Here is a 12806-nt window from a genome sequence, read left to right as displayed (position 1 = left end):
TGAAATAATGCACATACTTGTATAGTGGATATTTATACCCAAAATAAACTTTCTCTTGGGAGAATATTTTTAAAGCAGCATTTCAAGTCTCCTGGCAATGGTTAGTTAGAAAAGTTATTTATTTATTTATTTAGAATAAACGTTCTCAGAAATTTTTTAACCACGAACATTTAGGATGCTAGGAGTAAGCTTAGTAATTCAAGTATCTCCCTTTCCCCCAAATTACTTTTCATTGCATATAACATTTAGTATTCATACATGCAGCAGAATGCATAGTATGCATTAAGGCAGAGAAAATTATATTTAAGAAATGTATGGGCTATTTTAAAAGAGACTATATGTACGCACAAAGCAATTCAACTTAATATATTCTGCTGAGTCTAATGAGCCTAAAAACAAAACACATTACCTTGTCCGATTAGACTTTTCCTCTTGCACCTACATTTTTAATATTTGGCATACGGATATCAACAATTTATGATTTGCATTTTCTCCAACAATGAAGTAAGAAACACTGAATAAATACCGTTTTCCCTCAAGATATGTAGTACTTCTGTTATACAGACTGTGAAATGGAAAAACCTACTCAGAGACTCAGAGGCCGAATACAGTCCGTGACTCCTAATTTTTTCATTAAATGTAAAGACTTCTTTTCAGTGATGCATCTGAAGCTTCATTCTAACTAATAGACTGAAGCCCACCATTTTAGATTCAACCACAGATTTTTTAAGGAAGTGGCAAACCATTGCTGCTAGTTGAGAAAATGAAAATTAGTCCCTGGGAGAGGATACAATCAATGGTGTGTTAATCTAACCTTCAGCTGTTAATGATTTGCACTACTATTTCCCCTGATGCTGTGGGTTCTGCTGAAATATTGTTTTAGCAGTTTCTGTCAGCTTTCCCTACCTTTTTTCTGCCTGAAAGACTGAAGTGAAAGTCTTAGTAACAGATTTTGCATGTGCTTTTTTCTTTTTTCCTGACCAAGTACTTTCACACAATGGAAGCAGAAGACAGAAGGGTAAAGTGTTCTGGTTTTTTCCGTTCAAGCCTTTTTAGCCAGTCTATTATTCACAACAACTCAGAGTTACAAAACAAATGTTACACTAAGCAGTCACCATTATAGTTCTGATATTAACATGTGATTAAATAATTTAGAATGTCTGCATTTTGCCTGCTTCTTTCACATTCAGCCAGAAAGTCAAAAGCTTTACAGAACTCTTTTTTGGAAAGAGCTGTTGAGGATGGTCTTGTATTTCTAGCCGTGAAAACCACATAAGCGACCTGAAAGATACTTCTTGTACTGGCTTAGCAATAAGTGTACCAATCCTGCAGATTTGCTTGATCCTGCAAACCTTGTGTCCTTAAGAGTCATTTGGTTCACTCAGTTGAAACAACCTTGCAAAATAATTCTTATCCAAAAGAAAACTGCATAGCCTGCGAGCCAAATTCTGCAGCAAAGTACTGAGTGCCAAAATAATAAAAGTACTCAGCACCTTGCAAAACTGGGTTCCACACACGCAACGCTAGCTTTCTTAGCAAGCATTTCTTCCAGGAATAAGTGGATCTGAAACATTTTAGTATTCTTAAAATAAAGCCAAAAAGCCTTGCAAAACCATTCAAACGTACTTCACATGTATCTCAGTTCCCTTGCTTAACTTAATCAGTCCTGAATATTTCAGATGAGAAAAGTCAGTATTTAGCACGGTAAACCTGTGAGGTCTGTGACTGTCTAGAAAATTTGGGTCTAGTTGAAGAAGCAACATTTGAACTAATTCAATTTAGCTGCATGCAAACTAGAGTAAGCCTTCAATAGGGTTGTGAGTTGGTGCACATAAGCCTAATGTATTGATAAATATTTAATTTATGACAGCTTAAAGTATAACTAAAAATTAAATGTTTCTCCTTCAAGATCATTCTCTCAAGTCATATTAAAAACAAGAAAATGATTTGAGTACAGGTTGTACAATAGCTGCAAAAACAGCTTCACAAAATTCTCAAATAACTTAGATATTACTTTATGTTTGAATATTTCTCATACTGAATTTTCATGCGTCTTATTTCCAGACATAAGAAGAGTTTGGGAGAGTGTCTCTAAGTGACATTATTTATCTACCAAATTCCTTAAAAGAGTTTATCCATGATATTTACCAGTGTTAACTAAGATAATCCATCACAAGTTGTCTTTGTACTTAATTTAAGGGCACAGACATAGACCTTGTCAAAACTTCTCTTGATTAGAAAGTTTAAAAAACAAAAAAGAAGCAAACGTCAAGTGTTCAATAGTTTCTATGCTCTTTTAATGTATTTTATCAATAACCTGGACTGAAAGAGAAGATTTCTAGTAAAATTTGAAATTACAAAAAACTAGGGATCCATAAGTAACAAAGACAAAATTGTATGGATTCCAAGTATTTCAGGATGCCCAAATGTATCATCCATGTATTTCTGTGTGGCCAAATATAAGAACATATTGCCCACGAATGAGCAATGTAAGCCACAGAATCTAAAAAAATATTTTGGGATGAAGGATGGCTCAAAGGACCTGGGATATATAAAGGGAGGAACAACAAGTAGAAATAGAGAACAAATGACTTCATTATTTGGCACTGATGTAGTAATTTCTGAAATATGGAGTGCACTTGAGACATCAACACTAAGGCGGCTGAAAAACTGCAGAGGATTCAGAAAAAGGACTGTGGGAATAACTGAAAAACTTGAAAATATACCATATAGTCAAATTCAAATAACAGAAACTTTTCTTCATGTAATGAACTTATAAGCAATTTAATGGTAATCTGTATATTCATACATGGGGAATAGAAATGTAATTCCATTCTAACAGAAAAGATGTAATAAAATTTATCATCTGGAAGCCCGTATCATGCAAAGGCAGATCTAAAAACACAATATTCCTTAAAAGCAATCATAGCTCCCGAAAAACACTTAGAGCAACTTACATAAAGAATTTGTTGGATTCCCTGTTACTGGATATTTAGTAATCCACAGTGAGTATTTCTTTAAAACACAATTATGTTCACCATGAACTAATTTGGGTAAATCTTACAGCCTTTATGTTGGAGAGTAGATTAGATGATCATGCTTGCAACCATTCTCTCAAGCATTAAAATCTTTGAGAAGTCCGCTTAAGTCAAACAGGATTATGACTGAGTTCAAAGAATGCTGGGTCACATGCATATTCACAATTCTATCAATCTGGATATATGCACACAATTTTATTTTTAAAGTTAACTTTTAAATAATGGACATGCTTTGGTTTGTTGTTTTTGTTTTATTTTCTTCTTTCTGAATTTTAATTAAAGAAAACTCAGATTTTAACATACAGTCTAACATACAATTATGTTAGTCATCACTGTCAAGTCAGTTGAAGTCTCAGAATCAGCAGAAGGTCACAGCCAAGATCAAATATAGACAAATATAACTGGAGCTGGAAAATATCCTGCAAGTATAATTTAGCCTTACAGATTAGAAAGACATTTATACTCTTTATGCGACTTCATTTTAGCAAAGTAAGATCCAGATGCCTTGTTTAATCATTTTGGGTTAGCAATAACAACTTCAATATATAATTCTCTTTTCTGCCTTCTTAGTGATTAAAAAACAACCTTAAGCAAATATAACATGTATACTTACTCTGGCAGCCGAGACAGGATACCTAAAGAAAGAGAACTTATGCCATCATTGATCCGGCCTGACAGCTTACGTTTCTGAACCCAGCTGACAGCAAACTCCAGCACGATAAAAGCAATGAAGAATGGAATACTCTGAAAAAGAGTTTGAAGAAAAGAAGTCACAACACAGACAGAATCAGATCCACCTTCCTAACAGCAGTTTATGTAGTTGGACATTTCTTGGGTTAGCTGGCACCTTACTAGCTACTACTGTGATAAAGCTCCACAAGGACTTTATGAATCAGAACAAGCAAGGCTACCACTTAATCCACCACACCAGCATAAATGCAGTGCACTAACCTCTTCCCACATTATTTTCTTTTGTATCTTCTGCACATAAATTGTTAGATGGCATTAAAACAACACAGAAAAGTGTTTCCAAACTCATATTTGTCATATTCAAGTAAATCAGAGAGAGCAGCAACATTTGGGGACTCCTCTAACCACAAGGTAAAACAGAATCTGCTTTCGATTTGATATGCAAGCAGTTTTTGAATGTGTTTAGCCACTGAATTTGGCATCCAGCAAGATTATCTGAAAGACATATTAAAGTGAATTTCTTTCTGCTCAGCATTTCTGTTGCCATGCTTTTTACTGCAGATAGCAACAGCTCTTCTGTATGCGTTTTCATCAGAGAACCCAGTAACTATGCAGCCCATTCCAACTTGGGCCATAGAAGATGTTGTCTTTCCAGACCAAGTAGCAATGATACAATGTTCCCTTTTTTCCTTTGAGTTGTGCTAACTGTAAAATAATTTTGTGCCTTTCTGCAAAGTATAACGATGAGTGAGACTGAAACATTTCTCACTCACAATAATGCTTCAGTCTAAGGGATTCAATTCACACTGTCCATTTTGCACCTCAGGTCAACTGGCAAGCTGAAAAAGAACAGCAGCAGCATCAAGTAGAGGAAGGTATGGCTGTGACTGGTGGTAGGACTAGTAACATTGTGACAACACCATTTTTCATCAGTGGAGAAAGATCATTACAGCTATTCTCAAATTTTCATCAGCATAGGCAAGAAAAAAGGATTGAATAACAGTAACTGGTAGAGCATACGCTTTTTTTACTGACACTGGAGTCCTAACAGCCCCTGCACTTCATCAGTGGAAGGAATGACGAAGCAGTGTTGGCATATCAGCTACCACCACCAAAATCTAGAAGGCCTGTGGCAAGGAAAATAGGAAGCAGCTATTTTACTTGCATCAGATCTCTGTGCACATGAATGTTCCTTCATCGGCCTCCCTCGCTCTGTAGAAAGTCTTTAAGCAACCTTGGATACATTCAGACAACTCCTTCTCAGTGGTATTAAGACATAAAATTCCCACCACGTTTTGCAGGGCAAGAGAAATGCAAGACCAGTGAGACTTTCTGCACCATTATTGGAGGCATCACACTGCCAAACTTGTGCTGTTGGTCTTCTTCTGCCACCCCCTTCAAGTGACCTGCAAACACGTATAGATTCACAGACTGAAGCCCTCCAAACTGCACAGCTGTAGAAGAGAGGCTGCTCCTGCCTATACAACATTTTAATGGAAGAAGCATGTTGCCTCTGCAAATGCCATTGCATTTTGGAGGGTGCTCATTTTTTCTGCCAAGTGAGATATGATCCGGGAATTCCTACCAGGCTGGGACACTAAAGAGACTAAGATGGATATAGACCAGATTGCTCAGTCAAAGAAGAATTGGATGATTCAAACCATGCAAGCAGCAAGAGATTTATAGCGTCTAGGAAACGTGAAAGTTCATAAACTTCAGCAGCTCAGGGTTAGGTTACAATAACAGATGAACAGAGATTAATATCAACATGGCACTTTTTAATTTAGATGCTTAGCTTGCTCTTTAACAGCATTTTAGGTATCTAAAAGCCTGTTTGGGATACACACTAACTGATGATGTAAAAAACTTTGAAAGCAAAGGAAGACCTATAGATAAAGCCTAAGCAGTACCCAAGAAAACCAATGTGGTAAATCTTTGGATATTTGAAATCAATAATAAAGAAATAAAAACTAAACCCCACAACCTTCCATTTGAAAACATTGAAACATTCTAGGAAAATATAAATCCTCCTTGTTTTGCTCTAGCTGCTTCATTTCTAAGTAGGCAAGACTTTTAATGTACTTTTCTTAATTGATATAATTAAAGAACAGATTCCTAACTTATGAAACAAAGGTTGATGCTCATAGCTGTACATTCCAGCAGAGATAAAAAGGGTCTTAAGAACAACTAAGAAACATTTGACCACAATATTAGGAGCCAGGTCTAGAACAATTTGAAGTTACGGAAGAGCAGAAGCTGCACAGCAAATTGAAGGGGCTCAGGACAGAAAAAGCAGGATTCATGAAATGAAAATAGTAACTAGAATAAATACGATGCCTGTATTCCATGTGGCAATTCATTTTACCTAGCAACCTCTGAAATGGTTAAAATATTTTACTTCATACTAATATGCACTAATATAACTTCTTTCCCATTGACTTCATTAAATATTTTCTTCCCACTGTGAAGTTGTGAGACAGCCAAGCATTTGACAGCACTTTTTGACTCACAAATAGGGAGTGTCGTAGCAAGGAGGATAGAGAAACATTCAGACAACCTTAAACTCCTGCCCATCAAGGAGCTTGCAAAAGGAAAGATTTATGGCATACCTCTTAGTACCTAAAAAATTACTACCTCTCTCCCACATTAAGCTTTGTCCAAAGCAGATCAAAGGGATCAACCATGGCAAGACTAGTATGTATTATTTATGTGACCATAACACCTAACAGCTATTGTCATGGAGCAGGTTTGTACTGTGTTAGATTGTATTGTGTTGCCATACAAACAGAAGGAAAAGGCACTCCCTGTCCCAAACAGCCTACAGTCTAAGGATGAAATGCAAGACAACAGAAGGATAATGCAAATAATTCATGAAAAAAGGACACTGTCAGTAAGACAGACAATAGTCTCACTAGCCTAACCATTACTTTTTTTATCCCCTTTAAGTTAAAATGACAAAAAAGACATTTAAGGAACCCATTGATGATAGGCAGCTCTGCAAAAGTTTTCAAGGCGTGCCCCTACAATCAAAAAGGCACAAAGTTGAGAAATAGCCACTTTTGGCATCACAAGTCATAGACAGAAGCTGGATCCTTTTGATATTTTCTGGTCTATAAACATTTTACTATCTCCATTTCCAGTTTCTTCCTCTTCACCCATCATCAGAAATACTTAATGGAATTTTGCGTTAGCTTGTGGTTTACTCGAGTAACTGACCCATAACTTGAACGTTTTAGTCTGAGCACTGAGAAGAACGGTTCCCTTGTAAGTAACCAACTCCTATAGAATGCAAAGGAACGTTTCAAATCAGTTTCTGCTTTATGCAGTTGCAAAAAATACTATTCTAAGTTGAAACTAAGCATAAATTCGTGGTTTTATTGCAAGTCTTGAAACAGTTTCTGTTTTCTTAGAGTCCCAGGTCTTTATAACATAAGAATCTCAACTTTCATGTAAAATGAAGTATGAAGGTTCTGCGCCTCATTATTTGGAAGCAAGGCCTAAAATGTGAATTGAGTGTAAATGTGAACTTAATCTTTAGGCTCTCAAAAGCAGAGACTAAACAGAAAGGAAAAATAGTGATTATTAAATTTAAAGCTTTCATTTTGGGGCTCTTGGCAGAAAGAACAGTGCTCTCCCAGAGTCTGACTCATGAAAGTCTTCACTGAGTATAAATGACAATTTCAGAATGTAGCAAGGAGCAAAGTGAAATTGTTGTTCATTAAAACTATATTCGGCAAGCAAAAAGTAGCCCTCCATCTGCCCACATGTAGATTATGAGAGAATCAAAAAAACTGAGCATGCAGAGCATAATCTTATATCCACAGCGAAGAGGATGCTCGTGAAAGGACAGAGCAAGCACCACTATACATTGTAAGAGTCAGAATGTTCTACCCTGGAGAAAGAAAATTGACTTATACTTTCTCTTCTCTTCCTAGAAAAAAGGGAACATCAAGGGTTTCAAATTCTACATGACAAAAGCTCACATAAAAATAAATTCTATGTTTGTGATCCAGGGTTTTGGTCCCTTTTCCGCAGAATTTTGGGGATTAGTTGGAAGGGTGACTTTTCCCTGGGCACTGCTGAAGAGCTTTGCTACTAGTCACTGGTAGCTGATCAGCTCATGTTTTAAACAGGACTTGAGACCTTCACATACAGCTCTGCCAACATACAGATCATGATGCAGGGACCAGGAGCTGTCCTGCCTCCGAAAATCGAATACAACCACAGCTAGAAAGTATACCACACAAGCTAAATTTTTCTGTTCTCAAAATCAGAGCTGCTTCACCCACTGCTGTCATTTGCTGCCCAGGTGTAACAACACAGCTGACTCTAGCTCAAAGGAGCTACTTCTATGAAGTGCATATATTTTGTAAATCAAAGTGTTCAATTTTGCAGATCACTAAAAACATGAATATTTGAGATAATTAGGAGGTTCTGCCACCTGCCTAATGTTGGAAGGTAACTATCCCCATAGCTGTAGTCATATGATCTAATGTATCAGGAATACCCTCATCCATCTGAAACATGATAGATCACAAAGCCAAGATCTAAATCCAACTTCCATATGGTGTCTCAGAAAAAAAACCCAAAAAAACCCACTGTTTAGAAGACACTAATATAATCAGTAGTTGTTTCACACTCAAATCACTGTTTCTGTCTTTTAGAGTGAATTATTTGAGCTAAAGCCCTCCTTTATTACCAGCTTTACACCAGAAATTTTTTGGCTCTGTGTTAGGCTGAGCTCAGACATCCCCTTCAGTATTTGTATTTGTACCAACTCAAGAGGTTTCCACTTCAAGCCCCCCTTCAATGGCTCATCAGGTCACTATTAAATCTAGCTCAGCTGGATCCAGTGGACCTGCTGTGCTTGCAACTCTTCCCTAAATAGTCCAAAAGAGGCTGCCAGACCAGTAGGTCAAATTAGACAACAGTTGACAACCAGCTGGAGAGGTACTGTAGGTAGCAAACTTCTGCCCACAACACATGGCCAGAAGAAGAGGTGCGAACACTGCCTAAACTCAGACCAAAGCCATAGAGTTAAGACAGTTATACCACTAAACGACTTTTACACATCCACCTAATAAAGCATCAAAAGACCTGTTCTGGCAACAAATTCACTAGGGTGGTTTCTAGTTTAACTAAACCAAAATAGTAATTATAGGAAAGTATAACCATAATGGGAAATCTTTTTTGGTGGTGTTTTTTTTGCAAGGTATATACTACTTTACAGACTTATCACAACAGAGCTCTACAACAGCAGAAGCCTGCAGACACTTTTACAATGCAAAGAAGTATTAAGAATCCATCTGCAAACTTTCACAGCTGTGTGCCCAGCAGCAGAAATTCTAGGTTTGTCCAAGGTCTGAGCTGAATATTGCACAGATCTGCATGGGAGAAGAAATCCCAGGAATGCTGTTGGCAAGAAAGTGAATGATACTCTGTTGGAAGTGTGGTAACAGTAAAAGGGACTGAGACAGGGAAATAGATAGAGCTGGAGGGAGAGATCAGCTGACCGGGCAGAACTGTCAAGCTCTAGACAGTCTTCCTCACTCATGATGTTCCAGCTTAGTTGCAAAAAGCCTCTGAGAAAAGCGGTGCGTTGATCAGACACGGCACGCACAGGCTGGGTTTGCGGCAGCTGCCCGCTTACCCTACCCAAAAGTGCCATGTTTGCTGCTAACAGCCATCAGCGAGGGGCTGCTGCATACTGCGATTCCCAGGAAGCTGCTGACGGTGCTCCGCTGTTCTGCGCAATCCATGACCCCCTCACTGCAGCCCAATAGCAGTCCAAGGTTTACCTGGCAGAGGAGCTAGGCAGAGTTATCAGGACCTGTATAAAAAGCATAGATCTTCAGTGAAGCTGGACTGAATTTACATTGACAAGGGCAAAACAGTGTTTATCTGCTGTTTCCATGAAAAGCTCACATCGGTTCCAGGTTCAGCGGGAGCTGAGTGCCAAGATTTGTGCAATAGGTAAGACAGAAAGGAGCAAAGGTACCTTCATGGAAGTGGATAAACTGGCAGGAGGGGAGGGAGGGGTATGCTGCTGCCTGCTGACAAGGGAGTTCTCATCCTTGACCTCTGTACTCTTGCCTTGGAGCTTTAGGAGACAGCACTGTCCCAATACAAATATTTGCTCTCACTTCTCTTAAACAACCTTTATTTTTTATTTTAAATACAAATTTTTATTTTTCTTTCTTTGACTGAGCTTGTAGCACTCGCCTTAAGGGCACAAAGAGACCTGACTTTTTTCTTGCTTTAAGAACCATAATAGCCAAACCCAGTATCATGTTTTCTGGTTTACTTAGTTCAGTTTATGTCACTATATCCAGCAGCGCTGACAACCTGAACAACGTTAGCACCAACTCTCAGATATCTGGAGTGCCTCTCTGAAAAAATTCAGCTCCTGGTATCAGGAGAAAGCATCTGAGCCTTCATTTAAAATGCATGGAAATAGAGTGCAGGCAGCGTGCAGACAGAGCCCAGGAGTGAAAGCGGGGAGAGAAAGGCGAGGTGTTTAATGTTCATTTAGGTGCCCTTTCGCGGACATTGCTTCCTTGGGCCGCCTGGGGCTTTTGAAAAAAAGGCAGGCGGCAGCTGCGCGCAGGGGGGCGGAGGGGCCGGCGGCGGGTGCTGCCGAGGGAGGGGAGGGGAGGGGAGGGGAGGAGGGGGCTCTCACCTTCTCCACGTAGTCGGGCACCTCCTCCACCGTGCGGAAGGAGCTCTCGCCGGGAGGCAGCACGTAGAAGAGGGCGCGGAGCTGCTGCCCCGGCGCGGTCGCCCGCGGGCCGCCCGCCTCGCTGCCCATGGCCCGACTGCGCACGGCTCCGCGCTGCCGCCGCAGGTGCGCGGGCAGCGGGGACCGCCCCGCGGCCTGCTGCCAGCCGCGCAGCGGCCGGCTTTTCTCGCGGTCCCACGGCCGTACTTCGTTGCCCCATGGCGCTGCGGGGCTTGAAGGCTGCTTTGGGGAAAGCCTCCAATTTCTTATTTCCCCTAATCGTGCTGTTTTGGAGGTTTTCTTGGGTTTTGGAGGGGTGGGCGGTTTGTGTGTGTCATCACGTGCGTGGCCCAATTCTGGGAGCCAAGAGAAATCTTCACACACCTACCCACTGCATGTCCCGGTTCCCTTCTCACCCTCAAAAAAATCTCTAAAAAGCAGAGCTCCAGCTAGCCTTTTCCACTTTTAGACAGGTTTCCGCACACAAAAAATATTGCTCAGGTTTTGACTTCTGCATAAAAAGCAGAATTTTATAAAACTGAAGTGATAAGGGTTTTGAGGAACAAGCTGAGGTGCGCTTGTTGACTTCTTTGTTCAGCTCCTTCGGTCAGTCAAGCACTCTTTCCATTAAAGGTTTTTATTTTTTAAACTTTCAGAAGGGTTTATCATGGCTCAATTCTATATAGCTCCAATTAACATAACTATACTGAAGGTAGCTTCTAGAAGCCATCTGTTACGCTTTCATTTACAAAGGAATGAAAACTAGGGAAATACAAAGAAACAGTGAAAGCAAATGTATGCTAGATCGTTGTAGAAAATCACTTTAAAAAATGGGAATAAGGACAGGCTTTGTACATTCAGGCCTTCAGCCTGAAGCTCAGTAGCATGCATTTCCCTGTCTCATGTTTGTCAATCACACTTGATATGTTTGGCCTTAATTCAAATAATAAGCTTTGTGATAAAATAAATTAGCCAGAAATAAAATAACACAATGTCCCAACAACGCCTTCATCTCAAACATTCAGTTCCACTTACAATCTTTGCAGAAGAAATGGACTGTAAATCCTGCTGTAAAGGATTTTGCCACAATTTAAATCCTGCCAGTCATTAAATTAAGAAAAACTTTCTACTTTGAATCAACCCTTCATTTTGGAAAGAAACTATAACTGGTAATTTCAGCTGAAGTTTCTGTTTAGAAAAAGAAACATATGTAGAAACTGACATTAAAATAATTGAAGTAATGCACATTTGTGTTGTTTGTATTAAATATGTTGCCATTTAAACAACAGCAAGGGTGTAGATTTAAAAAATATTCTGCAGTTTGAATAATATAACAATACTGTAGTGCATGAATGTCAGAAAACTACTGGAAGTATCAATAAAAATATTTTACTTTAAGCTGAAGAAAGCACAAGTATTTTAAAGTGGTGTTAATGGTGAAATAGATTTGGGCACTCTTAAGATATATAGTTTATGCTAGTACTATAATATAAGTAAAAATTAATAACTTATTAAAATGCTTTAAAACTACATCCTAGTGTTATCAATTTCAATGCTGATTTATGGTAATATGAGGTTCTTCTAGAACTCTAGTTATTAACCTCCAAAATCTGAATTAATCTAAATGAAAATTCCAAAATTACTCAAAACCGAACAAATCCACAGCATTCTGACTAGATTGCTTTGGTGCTGGTGTTAATCTTGCTCCACTATCAGCTCACAGAGTTAAAACTGACCAAAACTTAACCCAACAAAAAAACGCTATCAGTGAACAGTTTTTGGGGACCACTCTGGGTGAGAAGAAGGATTAGCAGGGCAAGGGAGCCCATGGCCACATGAGGTGAGATACATTTCAGGTACCATGGAACAACTACCTCACGTCACACCATTCTGGGAAAGAAGAGAATCCATCATTTTTGGGGGACTCTATACTGCCTTAAAAAATATTTTGGACCCCCATTTCAGTGTAAATTATCACTACACTAAAATGCCTGTTTTCAAAACTAAAGGAAAGAATTTGGACTTGATTATGCCTTACAGGGGAAACAGATGGATTGTGTTTTCCAGCTTCTGTGTCCAAGGAATAAACAGATGATAGCACTACAGTAGCTACACCTCTGGTGAGAAGAACAATTTTAAATCCTATCTGGAGCATCTATGAGTTCTAGACAAGCTTCAGTAATCTGGCTCAACAGATGTAGCTTCTGTTATCTATTTAAGCCTTGAAACTTAGCATGCAGTTTCCAGTGCTCACTCTTTTCTTTCAGAAAAGCAATAGAAAATAAAGCATCCAGGAATGTTGTTTTAGTGGAAGCTCTAACACTCTACCAGTCAATGCTCCCTCCATTCAGTGACCTTGC

The 12806-nt window shown here is 39.0% G+C and overlaps 1 protein-coding gene across 1 annotated transcript in view; it reads right to left on the bottom strand.

The window, feature by feature from the left end:
• Nucleotides 1-10739, bottom strand: part of AGMO (alkylglycerol monooxygenase) — a gene marked incomplete at its 3' end in the record, with an annotated part of 197475 nt that extends 186736 nt beyond the window's left edge. The window contains exons 1-2 of the mRNA XM_081996664.1: nt 10408-10739; nt 3652-3782 (exon numbers count right to left, since the gene is read on the bottom strand). Coding sequence (XP_081852790.1) covers nt 3652-3782; nt 10408-10536 — 260 coding nt within the window. The 5' untranslated portion in view covers nt 10537-10739. The remainder of the gene's footprint in view (nt 1-3651; nt 3783-10407) is intronic.
• Between the last annotated feature and the right edge of the window lie 2067 nt (nt 10740-12806).

Source organism: Phaethon aethereus, assembly GCF_964289735.1.
Source record: "Phaethon aethereus genome assembly, chromosome: 2".
Classification (NCBI taxonomy): domain Eukaryota; kingdom Metazoa; phylum Chordata; class Aves; order Phaethontiformes; family Phaethontidae; genus Phaethon; species Phaethon aethereus.
This window is presented reverse-complemented; position numbering and strand designations above follow the sequence as displayed.